The 22,297-nt window shown below is 34.1% G+C and overlaps 2 protein-coding genes across 3 annotated transcripts in view; both read right to left on the bottom strand.

Moving 5' to 3' along the window:
- LOC115981767 overlaps positions 1-22,297 on the bottom strand; it is a 70,163-nt gene that overhangs the window by 10,496 nt on the left and 37,370 nt on the right. Inside the window, exons 9-11 of the mRNA XM_031104113.1 lie at positions 1,888-3,085; positions 1,370-1,723; positions 1,015-1,252 (exon numbers count right to left, since the gene is read on the bottom strand). Of these exons, the coding sequence (XP_030959973.1) occupies positions 1,015-1,252; positions 1,370-1,723; positions 1,888-3,085 (1,790 nt within the window). The remainder of the gene's footprint in view (positions 1-1,014; positions 1,253-1,369; positions 1,724-1,887; positions 3,086-22,297) is intronic.
- Positions 3,690-13,996, bottom strand: LOC115981769 (helicase sen1-like). Of its 2 annotated transcripts, none has more exons than XM_031104117.1 (4): positions 13,767-13,996; positions 6,719-7,282; positions 4,971-6,107; positions 3,690-3,823 (listed from the first exon to the last, which is right to left on the bottom strand). In XM_031104117.1, the coding sequence occupies exons 1-4, from the start codon at positions 13,893-13,895 to the stop codon at positions 3,779-3,781; spliced, it is 1,875 nt and encodes a 624-aa protein (XP_030959977.1). In that variant the 5' UTR covers positions 13,896-13,996; the 3' UTR covers positions 3,690-3,778. The 2 variants fall into 2 exon arrangements, with proteins under 2 accessions (XP_030959977.1, XP_030959976.1); XM_031104116.1 differs by lacking the exon at positions 3,690-3,823 and adding an exon at positions 4,725-4,874.

Genomic DNA, 22,297 nt, shown 5'->3' with positions numbered 1-22,297 from the left:
AAGATTCACTCCAATAAATCTATATCAACCGGATTTAGCAACTTCACCTTAATCACCAAATCCTTGTAAACATGAACAATGATCCTCAGTTGATGCTTTGAGGAAACTTGGAAATCTCCTGTAGTTTGTTTACACCACACGGCTCTCCAAAAGTCTTGAAAAGCGAGCCCTTGAATTGCTTTTATTATTATTATTTTTTTACCTTGGATTGAAAACCATGATACCCTAGCTTCATGAGGGCTGAATGAAACATACTTGGAATCTATTCCGCACGAATCTCAATAGATTGAGATTAGTGATTCTTGATCGAGCATATATCAAGATTCCATAAACTTGTGAACTTTGACAATCTTGGTCTTGTCTCGGATTTGAAATGGACTTCAAACACACAAAATACTCATTAAGACTCTTAAAAATTGATTACATTTGATCATGTTTTGCCAACCTCGTCATGTGGACTCAACAGTTTTGGTTTCAAACAAAGCTTCAAATAGTTTTGGTCTTTAAGTATTCTCTTACAGAAACTTCTTCCTGATTACGTCAATGTGGAGTACCTTTCCCCTCTTAAATATTTTCCTCAACTTATTCAAGAAGGGGTCATTCCAATGTTGGTCCAATTTAAGTGAGGCTTAGAGAAAGATAACTTGAACAGTGTCCTACCTATCAATTTTTTTATAATGTGTCTGCTCTCAAACCTTGACTATGCACTTGCATTTGCACTTAGCAAGATGAGACTTAGACATTGCACTAGAAAATAAACCCTCTCCCTCTAAGCAATAAAAAATAAAAATAATTAAAAGAAGATGGAAAACACCATTCTCTAATGTAGAATTATCTTCTTCAACTTTTATTACATTAAAACTCAAAATATTAACTTTTAATTTTCAAACATTAAATTTCTAGATGATGTTATTCGCCAAAATAACGATGTAGTTGCGACACTAGAACAATAACAAAATGTACATAAAAAATGCCAGGTTATATTAGACCAAAGTCAGAGAATCCAATGCATACCTGCTCTTTCATACTCCCCCAAATCAGAAAAACATTGTGCAGCAGAATCAGCTTTGCCTATAGTTTCAAATATTTCAGCAGCTTGCCTAAGCATAACATTAGCCTTTTCAAGATTTGAACCGCACATATGGTCAGCATTTTCTCTAAGGCCCTCAGCCTTGGACCTTCTTTGCCAATAAATATCACCAGCTCTTTCAAAGCACGTAATTGCAAATTCAAACTTACGCTCTAAATACAACTGCAAAAAAACAGATACAAGAGTTGGACATCCACAGTAATGGTTTTGCCACAGAAGAGGGAGAGAGAGAGAGAGAGAGAGAGAGATCCTTCAGATAGGGTCACAATTGATAGTAACCTTAATGCCCCGAGACTTCCACTCCTCTGGACTGCTAGAAACCTGCATTGCCTGAGCAAGTGAATCATCCAGTTGTCTGACTTGAACAAGACACTTTTTCTTCCAATAGTCAAACATTGGTTTGCAGAGGTCCTCTGAATTCTCAGAAATCCACAACCTCTGCCTGGTACGAGTGATAGCCACATAAAGTTGCTTTAGTTCGGAGCACAACACATTGTGTTTAGCCTTATTGAAACTTGGGAAGGAGATGGGTAAAGTTGGGTCGAGCAAATCTTGCTCTTCCATATATTTATATATCAACCTCCATTCATTTTTCAGAGATGATGAGCCAAAAAAGTTGTATAGCAATACATCCTACACAAGGAAATTATGAGTCATAAATGGGCTGAAAAATATGACCCAATAAATTACTGATAATGTTAATGAATTTCAATTTGAACAAAAGAAGTGATAATATTAAAACATATAAATAAATTGTAAAGTAATAAAACAAATGACTAAACATGCATTTTATGCACCTGAAATTCAAGGCCCTTGCACTCCACAATAGTTAGAACGAGAGCTTGGTTCCCGACGTGATTGGTAATTTCCTTCCGAGCAAAATCATCTCGTACCAATATTACCTGCTCTGCACCGAAGCCAACAATACTTCCTCTACCATTTCCACTATTGCCAAAAATAGTTATGATAGCATTTTCTTTGTTCCCTGATTCGAGCAGAATAGGAGCTTCACCATATATAAGACTAGTCTCAGGCGGTAAAATATCAACAGATAGAGGAAAGAAATGATAAATAAGTTCAATCACACTCTGTGATAGCTTAAGAACTCCATCATGAGTACGGAAGTTCTGGCTCAAATGGAAGATCTCTGAGATTATTCCTTTCTCTTTTCTTCCATCTTGTCCACTGCTTTTTGATTCCAGCACAAACTTATTGTAGAACAGAGATCTTATATCTTGGAATCTAAAGTCAATTCCCTTCGCAATTGTTTGAGCAGTATCACCAGAGAAAACAAAACCCTCCTCAACATTTTTACAAATATATTTGAATAAAGCAATTTGGCTTAATGTAAGATCCTGCACCTCATCTACATATACAAAATGCATTTCATCGCCCTTGTATCTTTCAACTCTTAATCGACGATGAAGATCAATTACAAGATCAGACAAATCAAACTCACCATTTTGTTTCTTCATTTTTTCATAATTTTGAAAGATTTCATATATTATCTCTCTCTCTCGTCTACATAGACGAGAATCCCGGCCCTCTGATAGTAGAACATAGTCCTCACGACTGAGTTTACCATCACCTACCTCTGCAGCTTGCGGGCCACCTTTTATATGGGAAATAATCTCTGTGAAAACTCTAGAAGAGTCGAGCTTCTTAGTTAGCTGGGTATTGAAACGGGGCCAGTATGCTGTACTAAACCTTTCATAATTAACTTCTTTCATCCTTATAAAGCTCTGTAAGGAAACTGAACTACTACTTATTGGACCATTAGAAAGTTTCCTTGCTTCATGGAATCTTTCAAAGTATGAATTACCCACAGTTCCATCAAGCATTATTAGAAATTTGTGAAATGTTATGACAAAAGGATATGATAGGGGAGGAACATCGACAAATGAATCTGGGATATCCTTGAATTGAGAGGCATCGTCAAAGTCATCCATATCGATTAAACTACTTCCTTTTGAAGAATTACCACCATAGGAAAAGCTGCATGTGGAAAAAAAAAATTGTTACAATAGGCTTTCATTTTACATTAACCAACATTATTCCCTAGAAAGAAAAGTGCATATCACATTTACGAAATGAAACAACCAATCCATGTAATGAAAGATTATTAAGAATATATAATGAAAAGTATAGATATGAGGGTGCCAAATACCTTCCACCTAGCACTTCTAAAAAGTATGCTTTCATGATTAAGCAAATCATCAAACTGTTCAAATTCTTTCTTCACGTCTAAAATTGCTTTAGCCAAATCCTTGTCTTGATCAGCGTAAAAGAAACATTGACGTTTCTTAGCATCACGGACCAGGGTTTTCCAAACAGATCCACTATTCACTAGTGTTCTGTCATTTCCCAATATCCATAGACAGTGCCTGAAAGGCATTACAAGGCCAATTGTTATTTACAATTCTTGTTAAAATGGAAGCTAAGACAAACTTCTTGAAAGAACTTACATAAAATATTACCTAGCCCTTGTAAGAGCAACATTAGTTCTCTGTAGATTCGATGTGAACCCAATTGAGGCATGAGTATTAGACCTTACTGTCGATATTATAATTAGGTCCTCTTCCCCACCTTGGATCCCATCCACTGACTTGACCTTTACTGTAAATCCATCAAGAGCATCAAACTTAAGTCTTTCTTGAATTGCTACTACTTGAGCAGCATAAGGAGATATTACACCAATGTGGTAATTCTGTTTGGAGCCAGTGCCAACCCATGCTAAATTAAAAGCAAAAGCCAAAAGAGGGAATGAATAAATCAATATAAAAATAAATAAAACAAAGTTTAAGAACTTGTTTCTCTAATAGAGGTGATTCCATCATGACAGATTGAGGTAAAGACATACAAGTAACAGATACAGACATATGACTATTCTAAATGACAAAAATGTGTACTTTACAATATTTTAAAAGATTTGATATGCTGATTTTCAAATTCCTTGAGACTCCAACATGTTCCAGTCCTAACATATGCTGAATTAACTTACTCTTGGGTTAAAATGTACATGATCTACAAGGATCAAAATGTATCTTGCTTGACAAGCAACAAGACACATATAAGTCTCAATACAGTTTCCTACCTTTGCAATTGTATCATTTCTTACAGAATAACAAAGTCCATTTGAAAAAACTCATCATCTTCCTCTTGTTTGTATTTTCTAGGGAATTAGAGATCAATCAAATCAGTTTATACTGGCATCAAAAGAATGGCTTAAATGTGGCAAAAAGTCAAGAATAAGATCATAGAGTAGAAATAATGAAGTGCAATTGAACAGATAGCCCATCAGCAAAGACAACGGCAATTGTGAAAATAAGCCCATTAGCAATATAAAGCCTGATTGAACTTATTCTTCAAATTTAAGACAAATTAAAGACAATCTCGAGGTTGGCATAGAGTATGAGACTTCAAGAGGAGTTACCTTTGTATAAATTCTTCAGTATTTTCATCACAATAGAAACCTCAACCATGTTTCTCCAACTACACTCAGAATCATCATTCTCTTCCCTACCATCTGTTACACTAATGAAAGAATAGGGACCAAACATCGGCCCTGGAAGATACTGTTTTTCATAGCTTTTTCCTTTAACATTTGGAGCATCTAAAATCTGGTTCTCATAAAAATTTTCATTTGGGAAAAAACTAATTGATGGATGCATTCGGTACTGTATACTGAGAAGATGCTTTGTGCAACCCAATGAGCTCAACCTCTCAAATAAACTTCTCCCAAAACCAACTTCCTTAGAAATCTATCAAAGAAAATTAAAAGATTCTGAAAGAACATTTAAAAAAAAAAAAACAAAGAAAACCAATTCAGATGTAAACAAAGGTATGAATGTGTCAAAAAAACCAAATAGCATTTACATACATTGCTTGTAATCATTGCTGGTAATTGGTGCTCATCACCAACAAGAATAGCATGCCTTAATCCCGGAAGTTGGAGGGGAATGGTCGACTCACACTCCTTTAATTGTGCAGCTTCATCAATAATCAGAATGTTCAGTGGGTCCATTTCCACCGAGTGCAGCATATAAGAACTTGAAGCAGTGCAAAAAATTAAGGAAGCTGATTTGAAACAAAAATCCATTATTGACCATTTGTTCATAGAGCTAGGAAGATCAAGTTCATTAAATGAACCCTGAAGTTCTTTTAAAAGAGAAAGGCATTCTTTTCTCCTTACATACAGTGGGAACGGTATATCTTGACCTACTTCTGAATGTGAAAAAAGCTCCTCCAGTGCTTCAGATTCGACATCATCTTTAAACAACAAGGTTTCAAAAGACTTAAGTAGGTCAATAAGGGAAAAAATGTTTTGGAAATTGTGCTCGAGAATGTAATTCTTGGGTAAATGTGTACAAAAGTCTAGAAGACAATTTTTAAGTGGTGATGAAGTAGCTAGAAATCTTTTTCTCAGAAAATCAAGAAATGACTTGCACTTCCCCTCACCACCATCAGTTTCATTGTCCAAGAAGATGTGAAATTGAGAAACACAATCTTCAAGAAGATCAATCATTGAAGTAAAACAATGCCTCCAACCAGTCAGAGGCCCCAAGCACTGTCTAAGCTTTTTGACCCGATAATCCAAATTTATAATTTCCATGTCCGAAACAACCTTGAGACGCTTCTTATTCCCAAATAAGAGAATATCTCCAAGTGAGCAAAACAAAGCATCCGTTCCAATGTTGGTTTTGACGGATTCTTTCACCAGCTTTAGGACATGAGAGGCCACTTCTTTAATTGCAACATTTGTTGGGGCACAAGTAAGAGTCCTATATCCCATTCTTAGAAGGGTGAAAAGCAGGGTGCCAATGGTTTTTGTTTTGCCAGTACCAGGCGGACCCCATATAAGTTCCACAGACAACTTGTGGTTGCAATGCATCTTACGTAGACAAGCAAGAATAGCGTTGTTTTGGGATTCATTCAGTTTTGAAGTAATACTCATTGCCAATTTCTCATCCCAGCTGCCATCACTCTGTGCAGAACAAAGCTCACAGTCTTCCTCATTCTGTTGTTCAACATGAGAAAATGAAAATAATTAAAGAACATCCTTAGCAACTAATGATGGTAAAACAATTATAAATTTAGAAAATCCAAAACAAGTTCCCCTTATTGCAATTGACTTACAGATAAATTAACGAAATGCATGTGTATGATATTTCATTTGCAAAATTTGGTGCTAATAAACTCAAACCATATTAACACAACAGTTTAAAGGCTCAACTGTTGTAAATGATTTTGGGGGGGGGGGGGGGGGGAATACTAATACCAGCTTCTAAAAGAGAAAAGTAGGAACTTTCATACAATACCAGCTTCTAAAAGAGAAAAGTAGGAACTTCCATTGTTATGATAAGTAAATAAGCACTGTTGCCTAAGGATTAACTAAGAGAACATCTTTAGAGTAATGCAAAAAAAAAATTATCTTCCTCTTAATTCTTCTCAAGTAAAATGTTTTGTCAAATAATAATTAAAACAATATCAGTATACTATAATCCATGCTAAGTATTCTGTTGTTTCTGCATGAATCGTATGTCAATCCAAATGGTACAATTCCACTTTGCAACTGAATCTAATGCTAAGTAGTATTAAATCTTCAACTTTCATACCCAAATTGCTTACCAAAGAACTAGTGCACAAGACTTTTCTAATGATATTCAGATTTTCACGCATGTGCAGTGCATTCCACATTCTCTTGTTAGGGGTTGTATTTGTCAAGAAAACCACAAAAAATGATTTCTTCCCAACATCAACATCAATATCTTTCAATGCCTTGACTTTAAAGCTAGTAGATGTATCATTATCCTCTTGAATATCATCATTATCATCAATATCATTCTCTCGGATTTTAGTGACCCTTACAAAAGCCCAAGACCTTCCTATTCCTTTTAAATCAGAAATATGCTCGGGTTTAGCATCTGCTAAAATTAAAATATCTCCAGGCAACGTTTTGTAAGGCTCCTTGCTACGATCACTGCATCGGTTACTCCAGTAATCAACCTGAACTTCATACAAATTTTCTCCTAATGGCTCAGATTCATAAAATGCAGTTACTTGAGCAAATGGTGCTGTTGATATAATCTCCATACTTGAATAGACTTGTGCATGAGTTTCTTCCAATAAAGGGTAAACATATGAACCAAAATACTGGCGAACTGATTCGAAGGACTGCGGAATGTTTTTTACCTATAAAGAATGAAACAAGGTGTTAATTCAAAATAGAGTACCAAAGAAATTCAATGGAGGTTTATACGCTTAAATATATAAGCTGCTAAGCTCACTTGTATTCTCAATAAGATATCTAACGAGAATGTAGATTCAATTTATAATAAGCATTCAAAATAAAGGACAGTTTACTATTGATAACAATTTTAAAAGATACTTTCTTGTAGTACATTCAATACTTCTTACCCCAGGAAAATGATAAGAACAAGTATATAGTTTTGTCTTCCTAATCTATAATTTCTTTTAATTTAAAAAACATCGTCTGCTAGAAGAATCAAGTAACAGCTTAGGCTTTTACTCTACCAGCAGAGTGTGCAACAAATAGGCGTGTAAAATTCTACACTTTTTTAGGTTAAAAGAGACCACCAAGTTTGGAGGAGAGAATCTCTTTGAGGAAACTTACTATTAGATTCTCAATTGAATATACACTTGACTATAGTTTGGGAAAAAAAATAAAAGGAAAAGTGAAACATCCCTTTTTGTTTTTTAAAACAAAGCCATGGGTCCTAAGGGAGATTCGATGAAAATTCCGATCCCCACTCTCACAGAGAAATACAAAGCCTATAAATTGGTTATAATGACATTACCTGATAGTGTCCTAAATTATATGTTCTTCAATGATAACTTACAAATTTATTTTAAAATAACATAACAATGCTATTCATTTGGAATATAGTAAAAGAAATAATATAATATAAAGCCATCAATTATTCATTCAAATCTATAATATACTTGTATGTAATTAAATTTAACCTTTTTTTTCCTTTTAAATTTTTATGCTAAACTTTTAAAACATTAACACAAATGAAACACTTAAATATTCCATGTTATATACATTATATATCATATAGTATATTTTGCCCCATTATATACAAACTATGACTCCATATGTTTTGTTGGAAAACCTTATGTTGTAGACACCCCATTTCGCACTCATAATTCAATCTTGGAAAGGGCAAGATGGTCATTTCACATATCCAAGGTACAAAGGTAATTTAACCACTAATTAATCAATCACACTTCATGGGGATGATCTTTAGGTTTCAACGATCACAACCACACATCCAATGCCTCAATCGAATAATTGGATTGGAAGATATCACAAGATCAAGTTTTAACGATTAATATATTTTGCATGAGGCTAATTATATAGGATTAATGATCATTAATTTTGATTGGATACTAAAAATGGCTAATTAAAATTAATTAGATGGAAATTTGTGATTAGCTGAGTTCATATTATAATATGTGGCTTAGTGCAATGAATAAAATTTATATGCTAATAAAAACAAACCACTATCAAATAATGTGATTTTTGAGAAACTATCCCAATGAAAATTGTTTTAAAAATCATAATTATCATTTTGAAAGATTTGTATCATGAAATATCTCAAAAATTCATCCAAATGCATTTTTCAACTCAAAAAAACACTAGAAAACATGCAAAGCAAGCGAAACGGTTAAACTAGGAAACTATCATTGATGTGCCAAGTGGCACTTTAGAAGTGCTGATTTTCTTTTGATTCTTATTAAAAAAAAAAAAAAAAAAAAAGAAAATGTGCTGATTGGCACTTCAGCAAATTTCCCCAGATTACGTGTGTTTAGGAACAACTTATTTAGTTTTTTTACTAAAAATGCGTTAAAATATAATTGTACTTTAAAAAAGCTAGCTTATAAGTTGTACCCAAACACAAACTATGTTTTTGGCTCTATATCCTTAACCAAATCTCGTTATTTTCGAGATAAGTCTCTCACCCACTTCGTGGGTGCTGACTTTCTAAGCACTCAGCTTAAAAATTATGCTACTCACTCCTCTATAAATAGAGGGGAGCTCGTTCAGTCAAAGTATTTGCATAAACTCATATAAAAATTCTGATATATTTTAGTATAATAATCTATTTTTTCTATTTTTCATACTTACTTTTCAAAATATTCCACATTAGATTATCTATTTTACACTACATTTTATTAAAATATCAATTTTTCTTGATTTTATTAATTGTTTCTCTTTCTTTATACACAACAACTACCATTTATTCTCTTCCTTCATTCTCAAGATACATTAAGAAAGAATAAACAACTAAAGCAAAATTAATAATGTCAGTGCAAATTTACACAATTACTGTAACAAACTTGTAAATTTACACAATGATATACAGACTGATGTGGGTCATTTTTGAGAAAAACTATGTAAATTCTAAACATTTTTTTATTATACACAAACTGATGTGAATGCTCTCAAAGCACCCTTCTTGATGTAGAACAGACTGCCATGGTCTTCCTAGACTCTCACGCGCGCCTAAAAAGGCACTAGTAGAAATCATGGGTCTCGGTATCGAAATCGTATGAAATTTGGCAAGCTGAAGTGAAATGGCCTTCTAAGAAATAGCCGTCACCTTGCCACGAGGTATCCTTAGAAAATGATGAATTCTTTCATTTAGGCCCCGTAAACTACGATTTTGCTATTTATAGTAATTTTTGTTTCCTTAATAACTTTTTGCTCAAAAGTTAGAATAAGGTCCTACTTGTGTTGGGACTACCCTTAAGGCCAGTAGTTTATAATTTTGCATTTAACTCAATTTTGTTATTTTTGGTGAATTTTAGTATTTTGTCACCTAATTGCGTAATTAGTGTGAATTAGGATTTCAGATGTTTTCCTCAGTATTTATATGTTTTGTAGTCGTCAGAGGCAAATTGGAATATTATCAATAAACACAGACTTTTGTCAAGTTTTCTTCTATGGTGGATTCCAGTTTATCTCCTTGTAGATTCAAGGAAACCCCTCATAGATTCGAGATTCACTCCTAGAAACTAATAATTTAGTTTTTGTTTCATCAAAGAGAGTATCGTGTGTGCTTTCTTCAGGCTTTCGTGACATCACTTCTCCTAGTTTTCTAGAAGATCTACAAAAATATTGATCTTCACTAGTTCAAGTTTCTCTCTTAGGCATTCGTGAGATTACAATCTCTCGTTAGTTTAGTGACTGATTTTATTTTCCAAACTTTCTTGATTTTCTAAGAGAAATCCTCCTTTGCATTTTAATTTTAGGGTAAATTGCAAATTATATATCTAAAGTTTGAAGATGTTTGGATTTTATATCTTGAAATTTCAGAATTTGAATTTTACTCACTGAAATTTGGGGTGTTTGAATTTTACACCCTATATTTTAGAGGTATTTTACTCCCTAAAGTTTGGGGATGTTAGAATTTTACACCTTAAAGTTTCAAAATTTAGGGATGTAAAATCCAAATACTCCCAAACTTTTAGGGATAAAATCCAAATTTTAAAATGTCAAGGTGTAAAATCTAAACACTCTGAATGTCAAGAGGTAAATTTCAAATTCTAAAATTTCGGGATCTAAAATTTAAAACAACCCCAAACTTTAGAGGTGTAATTTGCAATTCATCCTTAATTTTATGCAAGCATATTTTCTTTCTTGCTCATAACCCATTTTGTTTATATTGTCTATATGTTTAGATCTAAAATAGCTCAATGTAATTTCTAGATCTAGGATTATCTTTTCGCTAAATTGATTCATAGATCTACCATTTTACATCATAAAAATTGTTACTTTGCAATAAAATTTTAGATCTGACTTTCCCTACATTCAAATATGTTTTTCAATCAATAAATTCCAGATTTGATTTTCGCTACATTCAAATATGTTTTCCTTTGCATAAAATTTCAGATCTGATTTTCCCTACATTCAAATATAATTTTCTTTGCATTAAATTCCAGATCCAATGTTTTACATCACAAAACATGTTTTCTTTACGTTTAAATTCCAGATCTGATTTTTTCTATATTAAAATTGTATTTTCAATCATTAAATTCCAGATCTAATTTTTCTACAATTCTAATAAGTTTTCGACATTAAAATACAGATATGATTTTTCTTCATTCAAATAGATTTTCTTTCAATAAAAATTCCAGATTTGATTTTCTACAATTCAGATCCATTTTCTTCAATTAATTTTCAGCATGTTTTCAAATCTCAAAATCCTTTTTGTAAATTAAGCTATTTTCAAAATAGATCTATGGAATACTTTTCAGTTAAAAGATTAATCTTAGATCTAAAAAGCCTATCAAATGAATTACATGAATTTTAAATGCATGCAATATTTAAATTCAAAGTCAACATGACCGTGTGTTTTTTACAATTTATGCCTTGTGCATATGTAATTGGTCATCTATAGTCTAGAAGTTCGGTTTTTCCTGAATAAGGTGGGTGCTTACCTTACCACTTTGTAACTTAATCCTCTAGCCTAGATTTTGGGTTCTAGATCAGTATTTTGTCCAATGTAATTTTTCATTTTGGTAGATTGTAACTAGGAAACAAAACAATATATTTTTTCTTTAAATTGTAACTAGGATCAAGGCTTTGTAATATTTTTATCAAAATGTAATTTTACTCTCAATGCAAATCTAGATGTTCAATTCATTTATGTTTTTCTTATTTTTTGTTTTAATAAAATTAGTTATGACTCCATTTTACACCCTCCATCTAGGGGGTAAAAGCATTTCTCAAATGTTAGATAATTTTTTGTGTTTTCCTATGGTTGGTAGCATTGGGAAAAATTAGTTAGAGAATAACTATCTATAGTCAATGGACAACCCTATTAAAAATATGACTTATTTTTAAAAGATAGCTTTTCTGAAATTTCTCGATATACATCCCTATCTCACCGCAAAACATTTTCACCAAAAACACTAAAAAATAAAATAGTTTTCCAAAAAAATTTCATCTCATTTTGGAAAATTAACTCTCTTTTTTTTCCTTCATTTTTAATAACTATAAAAAGGTGGGGAAAATTTAATGTGGGGCAACAAATGAAAACTTTAACCATTGAGAAACAAAAATATCACTACTAACACATGGAGAAGTTTAAAAACAAAAAAAGTTTACTCAAGAGTCAAATGCACTCATTTAGTCCTCTATGAAAGAGAATGTACTTTTCTAATCCTCTATGAAAGAGAATCAAGTTCAAATCACTCATTTCTCATTGTTGTAATTATTGAACTAGTTAAAAAAAAAGAGGTTCACAAAGACAAACTACATCAGTAAAGAAAATAATATAATTCAAAATTCTGGTAGTTTTTTCCAAAAAAGAAAAGAAATGCCAAAAGAATCTTTTTGTAGTCGTAAGAGGAAAACCGGTGAAATCGGCTTAGGCCTAAAATAATAAAGTAAAGAAATAACAAAAATAAAACATATATTTTCTTTTTAGAGCATCACTATTTGGTGTGCCAAATGTCAAATACCAAAAAAACATTTCTTGTATCCGTCTGGATTGCTCTGAATCTAGCGTTTACATTTTGTCTTTTTTTTTTTTTGCTCGTGGTAATTTTACTGTGCGAAGAAAAAAAAATACTGTTTACATATTATTTATGCACTATTTACGGATCCACACACTATTTACACATTTAAAAATTATTTTGTTACAGTATTTTCAATTTTCAATTTCAACAAAAATAAGCTCAATCCAAACACACTTGACGAGATGTTCTAAATCTTATAAATTTTAACCCACGTAGAAGAACGGACAGATGCGCTAAAAGAAAATTACTTTTTTATTCATTTCCTCTCTCTTTTTTTTTTTATTACTTTTCTTCCTTCCTCTGCCTGTTTCTATCTCCTGTCACTCCCTCTTCCTTTTTTCTTCTTCTTTCTTCTCCAGCATCTTCACCACATGGCTTCGGGTTCTTTTTTTTTTTTTTTTTGTTCACTTTCTCTGCGCCTCTTTCTCCCTCTCTCTCTTTCTTGTCCACAGCCTTCGCCGATCTGATTCCGATTCGATTCAAATTGTCTCCGGCGGCGGGGTCGTCGAGGATCTGAAGCTCAGCTCGCCGATTGAAGCTCGCCGATCTGAAGCTCGTCGTCCTCCACAGCTCTCGCCGCCGATGGTTGGTTGAGTTTGGTCATTGATTGATCTGTTGGGTTGGGGTTTTGTTGAAGATTTTGAGTTTTTTTTTTTTTTTGATTTAATTTTATTTTGGTGAGGTTTTTGGATTTGGAATTTGTTGGAAGATACGGTGATTGTGGTTGTAATTTGTGGCGGTGGTTGTTGGTTCTTGGTGGTGGCTACTGCCACCGGGCTGTGCATTTGTATATTGGCTGGATATTGAGGAAGTATATTATTTAATTTGTTGTATATATTATTTTAATCTCTAGAATCAAAGAATAAAAAGATATTATAAATGATAAATTATAAAATAAATTATTAAAATAATAAAGTAAATTTTTAGTACGTAAAAATAGTATTTTTTATTTTTCATAAGAGCAGATGGGAAATACACGCCAATTTCTTCATTTAATGCATAATGGAGAATTTAAAAAAAAAAAAAAAAGCAATATATTATTTAAAAAGCTGCTATAAAAATAAAACCATCAGAGACTGATATATTGTACAGTAATAAAGAAGTAAACCAAGAGAAGAAGGCAAACCTGGTCCTTGAAAAGGTCTTTATTTTCAATTTGTTCAAGGGACCAAGAGAGCACAATTTCAGTGAAGCCATGGTCATTAGGAACTGCTCTCATCTTCTTTGAACTCTCTCCCTTCTCTTTCATCATCATTTCTTCTTATATCATCTCTGCGTGCATTAATATATTATGTCATCAAAAACCCATTTTGCCATTTTCTCTGTGACTCTTTTATAGACAGAGAGTAAAGGAAGGAGCTTTCTTATCTAGGAAGGAAACAAGTAGGAGAAAAAGGTTCCTGGGAATCTTTAGTGCGGACATTACCTTTTTTTTTTTTTTTTTTGGGGGGATAAACAGTACGGGCATTATTTTTTTTATGAACACAGCACGGGCAATACTGGTTATCAAAAGAAAGGCATATTATATTCATACGCATTTAGCACCACGTCTTTGGCTTTGGTTTTTTAACCTTAAAAGAGAATGGATTAAAGCATCGAACGAGTACCAGGATTCAGATACCTTTTTTTTTTTTTTGATACGAAGGATTCAGATACCTTAAGGGGAAGGAAAAGTAAAGGGAGAGGTTAAATTATTTAAAGGCTATTTGGGCACAAAAGCAATGTCCTTCGTTTTCTTTTGTGCCATATTAGCGTTAAAAAAAAGCCACTTTAAAAAAGTGCGAGAATTTTTTTTTTTAATGAAAAAAAAAAGTGCGAGATTTGGGATATATACTTTGTTTTCTTTTGTATTGCGTTAGCATTAAGTAAACACCACATTATTATAAGCTATAAGCGAGTTAATGTGCAAAATAGTAGTGCAAAAGGATTGTATATAGTTAATTAGACAACGTTTGAAACAATAAAGGAAAATAGCATCTCGAGTTTTAGAAACTCAAGATCCTATTAGAACTCGAGTTCAAAAGACTCGCCCTGCGAGTGTGAAAATAGCACGTAGATCTCGAGTCTTTAAAACTCGAGTTTCATGCAAAAAAAATTTCACCTATAGTGGCGTTTTTAAGTCTTATAGTGACGTTTTAAAGCCCTATAGCGGCGTTTTTCTGCAAATTTTTTTTTGTAAGTATAGATTTAGGGAGTCCTATAGTGGCGTTTTTAAGCCCTATAGTGACATTTTATAGACCTATAGCGGCGTTTTTATTCAATTTGTGGAAATTGAGTCTTTAGAACTCGATTTTCAGCTTGATTTTTTCCCACTTTAGCATAATCCACATACAAATCGATACTTAAAAACTCGATTTTTATCTTGGAACTCGAGTTTTAGACACTCGAGATACTAGTTTTCAACATTGTTTTGAAACTTGACAATTAACTAAATTTTTTAATATTTATTGTTATTTAGAAAAAAAATCAGCTATAAGCTCTAGAAAAGTGCGAGATTTGAAGTCTAATTTTGCTCACATCAAAAAATCGATTAGTATCTTATTTCGATAATAAATAGTACAATCATAAAAAATAAAAAATAAAAATGTGAGAAGAGCGGGGAAGAAGAAAAAGAAATAGGAAAAAAATTGGCTTGACTAATGTATTAGGTACAGTGTGCACAAAAAAATTGGCTTTTCACACCGTCGCTCTGGATCATCCGTCTACTTCTGTGGGACTGATGAACCCGTAGGCGCTGTCACTTTCCTTGCGTGGTGTTACTGGGAACCCAAACGGGCGCTATCACCTCCTGTGTCTTTGTCCCCCAATAAAGTGTCTGACAAAGTGTTCGCTCAACTCCTTGAAGGTAGAGATGGTGTTTGGGATAAGCATGCTGAACCATGCCTTCATCGGTCCCTTGAGTGTGGTAGGGAAGGCTCGGCACATAATTGGTTCTGGAACTCCTTGCAGGTGCATGAGGGTTTTGAATGACTTTAGATGATTGAGCGAGTCCCTTAACTCGTCATAGGCTTCTACCTATGGCATCCGGAACTTCGCAAGGAGCGGGAAGGAAGTCACCTGGGCAGTGAATGGGGAGTCCTTCCAATGGACCAACTCATCTAGGTTAGTTGATACCCGTCCCCTCATGGCATTCATCATCATGTCCATCTTCTCCTTCATCATTTGCATGTCTTGGGCCATGCGAAGCGCACTGGCTTTCATCTCTAAAGGGCGGCTTTCGATCTGTCCCTTTTACCGAGGACATTGCTTTCTTTTTGGTCTTCCCTCTCCTGTCTATCCCTCGTTGGTAGGTGGCTTCCATTCTATTCGTCCATATCCCACTTGTTGTGTTGGCCATCTTGGCCTCACTCGTTTCTTTGGCTCAGCTGTTGCTCCAACTCCTAGTTACACTGTGTGAGTCATTCTATCGTTGCGGCCAAGGTTTGCACCTGTCTTTCCAAAGCATTAGTGGGATTCCTGGTTAATGGTAAACATTGAGCGTGTCTGGATCATGCAACTCTTCATTTTAGGAGTTGTGATGCAGCTAATCACAATCGCTAAGTCTTCCCATAGACGGTGCCAACTGATGATGTGTTGAAATCATTAGTGAGTTGTGGGCTTTAAATCACTCCAATGGGTACTTGTGGAGTAAGAACAGAAGGACTAAACAGAAGGCACTAGTGTGGTATCAGCTAAGAACCCTCTGAAGGTCAAGTCAGCAAATGAGAAATCTCTAAGAACTCTATAGTGAGAGAGTTAGGGATTTTCTGCATACTTGGGAAAAGAAGGGGTGAACCAAGATCCCTTAAGAGAGGGGATTTTTCCTTATGGAAAAGAACTGGTACTAGGGTTTCCAAGATTGTAGGGTGTCTTTCCATTCGAGGGAGATATGAATCAATAATGAATTCATCTTGCATGATATGCAAGATGTTTCCTTATACGGATATTCGTGGGGACCAAGCAAGACCATGCTGGCCTCGTTGGCTTTTTCATTCACCCTGTTGGCCTTTTACTCACCCTGTCTGCCTTTCATTGCGTCAGGTTTTAGTGTGGCCTCGTCGCTTTTCACGTTGTCACTCTGGATCATCCGCCTACTTCTGTGGGACTGACGGACCCGTGGGCATCGTCACTTTCCTTGCGTGGTGTTTCTAGGATTTGTTGAACCTTAGTCAAAATTACACCTATCAGAAATATTTATCTCTAACACTATGGCGGGACTATGGTAGTGTGATTAATTTGTAATACTTTTTAATCATTACATACATTTTTTAAATCGTTATTAAGGTTATAATTTTTTTTCTTGGGATACAATTTTTGAAACCATATGTTTATGTTTGTAAGGACTAAGTTTGGATTTGACCCAATATAGGATTGGGTTTTGGCCCAATGAGCCCAAACAATGAATTTGTAGAGTGTGGGTGAAAGAACTAGTTATATTAAGTAAGAAAGACAGTAACGGTTGTTTATTTAAGAGAATCAAACAAAAGTAAGGTAAGAAAATTTATCCTCGACCTAGTCCGAGGAGCTTTGTTATATTATCAGGTTGATGATCAAGGTTACAAGAGTTCAAAGGATCGTTACAATGATTTCTTTCTTTTTTTCTCCCCCTTTCCCTTTTTTCCTGTCCATGCTATATATTATAGTTTTTGGCATCATCCCCACCATAAACGTGTAGGTTAGATTCTACGAACTCCTTCTTGTCCCATCCAACACCTTCCAGAACCTTCAACTAGCAGCTGTAAGGCTACTTCACCACTGTTCAGGTATCACCTCCACATTGATGCGGCTAGAGAGTTAGCTAGGATGCATTTAATGCGGAGGTAGCAGTTTTTGTAGATATTTGTTGCCTTCTTCTACTCCTCTCCTATCCAATGTCTGACTTCTAACTGTGATGCAACCCTGAAGGATGTTCAGGACGATATGACATTCCTACTGACCTCGGATCCACATTTCTGATATGACTTCTTTCCTTGGACATCTTTTGGACTATCATGTACAATCCTTATCTCTTCCTCTTCTACCAATCCCATAATAACATTATTTGACCATCCTCGGACAAGTAAATATCCTCAGATTAGGCCATAGGCCCAATACATACAGTTTTAATAGTACCTTCTGGCTATTTGGCCCCCACAATGTTTTTTTTTTTTTTTTAAATTTATTTTTATAGGTATAAAACTAAATCAAACCCATCTTTTTTCATGTTACCTCATTAGCCATATTAGACCTAATTTAATTCCCGTTTAAGGTTTAATTATAGTGTTGTTGGGATTTCAGATAAGTTTAAAATCCAATTTTTTGTTCACCATTTATGGCCAATTAAAAGAAAGAATATATGGTCAATAGCCTTTGTAAGGACACGATTCGTGGCGGACCATAACAGTGTCGGGTTCGCGCGTGAAAAGGCCCTAACAATATCATTTGTAGAGCGTGGGTTTGGAAGGCTAAGCCTTGATCGACAGGCGGTGGGTTTTTCATGGTGTTCGTACAAGTTTAAGTTTTCCTTCACCCCTGGAGTCTTTCTCCTGGAGGTGGGCTGGGAGGCTCTGGTTTTTGGCCATTTTTCCCCCCTATCTGTTGGTGCACCTTCCTTTTTATTATATAGTCTGTCTTGGTTGATCCTGACCCTCCACTTGTAGGTCAGGCAGGAGCTTATTTCTGTATCCATCCCATCAACCGTCCCGTCTAACTTTCTATTAGTTGCATGGATCGAAGTTTACACCGTCCAAACGTTTTTTCTCATTAATCAGCTCTGGGTATTGGCAGGTGCATTTACTGAAGAGGGGACGCATTTTCCTTGGTCCAATTTCACACCCTGCTTCCCTATGGGCCCCATTCCGTTCACATCCCCTTGAGGGAGCTGTTTGGGGATTGCCTACACCATGGTGTTGGTCTTCCCATTGAAGCTCTGGAATGCCGAGGACAGGGTAAGTTCTCAGCCGTTCCCCTTGCTATCTCGGCCACTGATCATTCGTCTTCGGCAAGATACCTCCTCGGCACGGGCCCTGGGCCCAGATAGAGTTTGGGCCGGATTGCAGACCTCTCGGACCCACAGCCTTCTAGCTCAACTGGTTGATAACTTTTGATATCTTTAACAGATATATTCAAGATTCAAATCTCCCCTTTTGCAACTATTGAATTATTAAAAATAATAAAAATAAAAATAAAAAACCAAGAAAGTTTGTACATCTATATATCATATTTTAAAGATAGGGGGGTAAAATATCAAGTCTTATAAAATATAACTCAATTGAGTTATCTTGGTATTATTTTTAGTGGAGATGTCCAAGTTTAAACCTCCCATCCACCTTGTTATAACTTAAATAAATTTTTTATTTTTATTTTTAAAAAGAAGGTAACCTTTGACGCTCTCAGAAGACACTTATTGTATCACACTCTAAAGATAGGATAAAGACAAATTGATCTATTCTTAAACGGAAGCACTCCATATTGCATATAGTTTTTTTTTGGAAGATTCATCTATATGCCTATAGTTTATTAATTAATAGGATCTTATATGTTATAGGTGACTTTCCTCTATAGCAAATAATTCTTTGGATAAATTACAACTTATCTATCTATGGTTAGACCGAAATTTAAGTTGCCTATTTATGATTTGAAATTTGACACTTTACTCACCTAAGATTTGACCGAAATTTAAGTTGCTTACCTGTGGTTTGAAACACTATAATGCAAGTGTTCTATTGGAATTTTTTTAATCTTATATTTTTATGTTTTTTGTGTTTTTGGAGGGGAGAGATATAAAAGTGGAGCAAAATTATATATTTAACCATGTTTTTAACAGAAGTGGGTTATATAACTCTAACTAAGCAAATCTTAGGTGGGTAAAGACTAAAGTGTCAAATTTCAAACTACAGGTAGACAACTCAAATTTCGGCCAAACAACAAGTGAGTAAGTTATAATTTGCCCTAATTTTTTCCACACTCAGCCAAAAAAAAAAAAATTTTTATTTCACAACTTAATCCAAACAAATGAAAAGTCCTACTATATATGTTTGCCAATAGAAATTCCAAGTTTACGCCCAAGTAATCATTAGTCAACATTCCAAGTTCTGGATTATGTAGAATATCATTTTGAAAGTAAACAAAAAAACAAAAAAGAAAAAGAATATATATATATATATATATATATATATATATAGAACATGATAAGAAGGGAAAAAAGACTCCTACCATTTTTACCCCACGTAATAAAATGCTTTTCAACCTAGCTCTATTAAGTTGAATAATTTTTCTTTCATCTTTTAGAGAAAGGTATATAAAACATACTAATTAAAGTAATTATGCCTTTTCTTTTAGTTTGCTGGTAGCATTCTGGAAAATGTAACCCTTTCTTAACTTTCCAATTGTGACTTGACAACTCATGGTAGATCAAGATTATTCAAACACTATGCCAAATGACAATGAAACAAGAACAACGGAAAACCAATTGGGAAAATGTTGTGTGTGTGTGTGTGTGTGTGGAGAGAGAGAGAGAGAGAGAGAGAGAGAGAGAGAGAGAGAGAGAGAGAGAGAGAGAGAGAGAGAGAGAGAGAGAGAGAGAGAGAGAGAGAGAGAGAGAGAGAGAGAGAGAGAGGAGTTCAAGGGTCTAGTGTACGCAGTGGTAGAGTAAGGATTTTAGTCTAAACGGGGCAAAATTAAAAGACAATATTAAAAGTAAAATTAATTTAAAAATATTAATCACTAAAAATAACAAAATAAATAAACAATTGTAAGAAAATATGAATATATTTCATATTATTAAAATAAATAAACAAAAATAACCAATTCATAGTCATAGCTACTACAAATTTTACAAACTGATATGGTAAAAATATGATTTGTATTACTTAAACAATATAATGAATATATGTTTGAAATTATTTTTTGTGACTGGTGACATGCCAATTTGTAAGACATAAGTAGTAAAATTTGTAATATTTATAGCTTCACTCAATAATAAAATGCTATGAAAGGTATCATAGTGAAAATGGTGAAAATAATGATATTAAATAAAAAAGAAAAATAGTTAAATAGGTGTAAAACATGGGACAGACAAAAGCTACTTATAGAATAGTGAAATTGGTGAAAATGTTATATGGTTTGGTCTTTGAGAATAACTTTTTTTTCCTTTTTTTTTCCTGTGTCAGAGTCACTTTCAAGTGGGAGTCCTTTTTTTTTTTTTTTTTTTTTTTTTTTTTTTTTTCTATGTTAGTAACTACTTTAGGGTGTGTTTGTTTGGAGATAAAATAGGGTGGATGAAAAACTTTGGAAAGAAAATGGGAATGAAAACTTTTTTGAGTGTTTTTGGTTGGGTAGAGAGGAAGGAAAATAAATGGAAGGACCCAAATGTTTTCTCCCCGAGCCCACCAAAAAGTTCTCTCTCCAAAATGGAGAGAAAACTGAAAGGAGAAAATAAGGCTGCTTAATGAACAAAAATACCCATGTCTAGTTTTTTTTTTTTTTTTTTTTCCTTGTTTTTTGCTAGGCATGTTCTCTTTGCTTTTTTTTTTTTTTTTTTTTTTTTTTTTTTTTCTTTGACTACTGGGCTTTGCTTTCTATTATATATATATATATATATATATATATATATATAAACTTTTTGCTTTCTTGGGGCTATGGCCGTGGGCGGGCACGTTACCATTTTTTTTCTTTTCTTTCTAGGACATTGCTTTTTTTTTTTTTTTTTTTTTTTCACTAGACATGATTTTTTTTGGAACATGATTTTTATTTTTTAATAAATTGGGTGCTTGCTTTTTTTTAGTTGTTTGTCACTTTTTTGTTTTAATTGGTCAACATTTTTTAACAAGGGTGTATGAGTAAATTCATACAAACTCATTTTTTCCATCCCTCCATTTTTCCACTCCCAACCAAACAAAAAGTAGAGAAATTAAAATCTTTTCTATCCTCCCATTTTTTCCACCCCTCCAACCAAACGAATCCTTAGAGTAGACTACATATGCAAGGAAATTTTAGGAGTCCAAGGGGCAGGTGCCCCCCTCGCCCCCCTCTAACTCTACCCTTGGGTGTACGTGAGCCATGCATGAACAATCACTTGCAACTTAAGTGCAAAAAATTAATGCTTTGATATTTCGATATTGATGGTTGTAAAATATGGTTGCAAAATGCAAAATAATACAAGTTGTTGGTCCAATCAATTAGGCCAAGACACATTTGAATAGGGAAACTAGGTCAGGCATGTACAAATTTATGATTTGCACAAGCTCCTAAAATTCAAATGCTCTAATGTGCCTATGTCTAGTTTTGGTCAATTGTAGCACTACTATCTTGTGGACCATGATTATTTTTTGAAGTGGGATGATATTAAATAACCAAGGAAGGAGTAACACCCTTCCATATGTGAGTGCTTTCACTAAGCCTAGCAAACTGAGCAAGTTCATGACCTACCCTATTGAAGTCCCTATTCAAATGTTTAAAGAAACATCTAGCAAAGGTGTTTCTAGCTTGTTGGATCTCTGGATGATGTGGCCAAAGTCATTCCTTGTTGTGTTGTCATTGATGGCTTGTATGACTGAGAAAGCATTAGCTTCAAAGATAACATGAGTTAGATGCATTTCTTAGGCCAGCAAAACACCTTCCTCCATGGCCATTACTTCAACTAGCTCTACAATGTATTGGGCTTGCAGGAGCTTGCTAAGAGCAGCAGTCAATTGTCCC

The sequence above is a fragment of the Quercus lobata genome, chromosome 3 (genome assembly GCF_001633185.2).
Source record: "Quercus lobata isolate SW786 chromosome 3, ValleyOak3.0 Primary Assembly, whole genome shotgun sequence".
Classification (NCBI taxonomy): Eukaryota; Viridiplantae; Streptophyta; class Magnoliopsida; order Fagales; family Fagaceae; genus Quercus; species Quercus lobata.
Note: the sequence above shows the minus strand (reverse complement) of the source record. Positions and strands in the feature narration are given on the sequence as shown.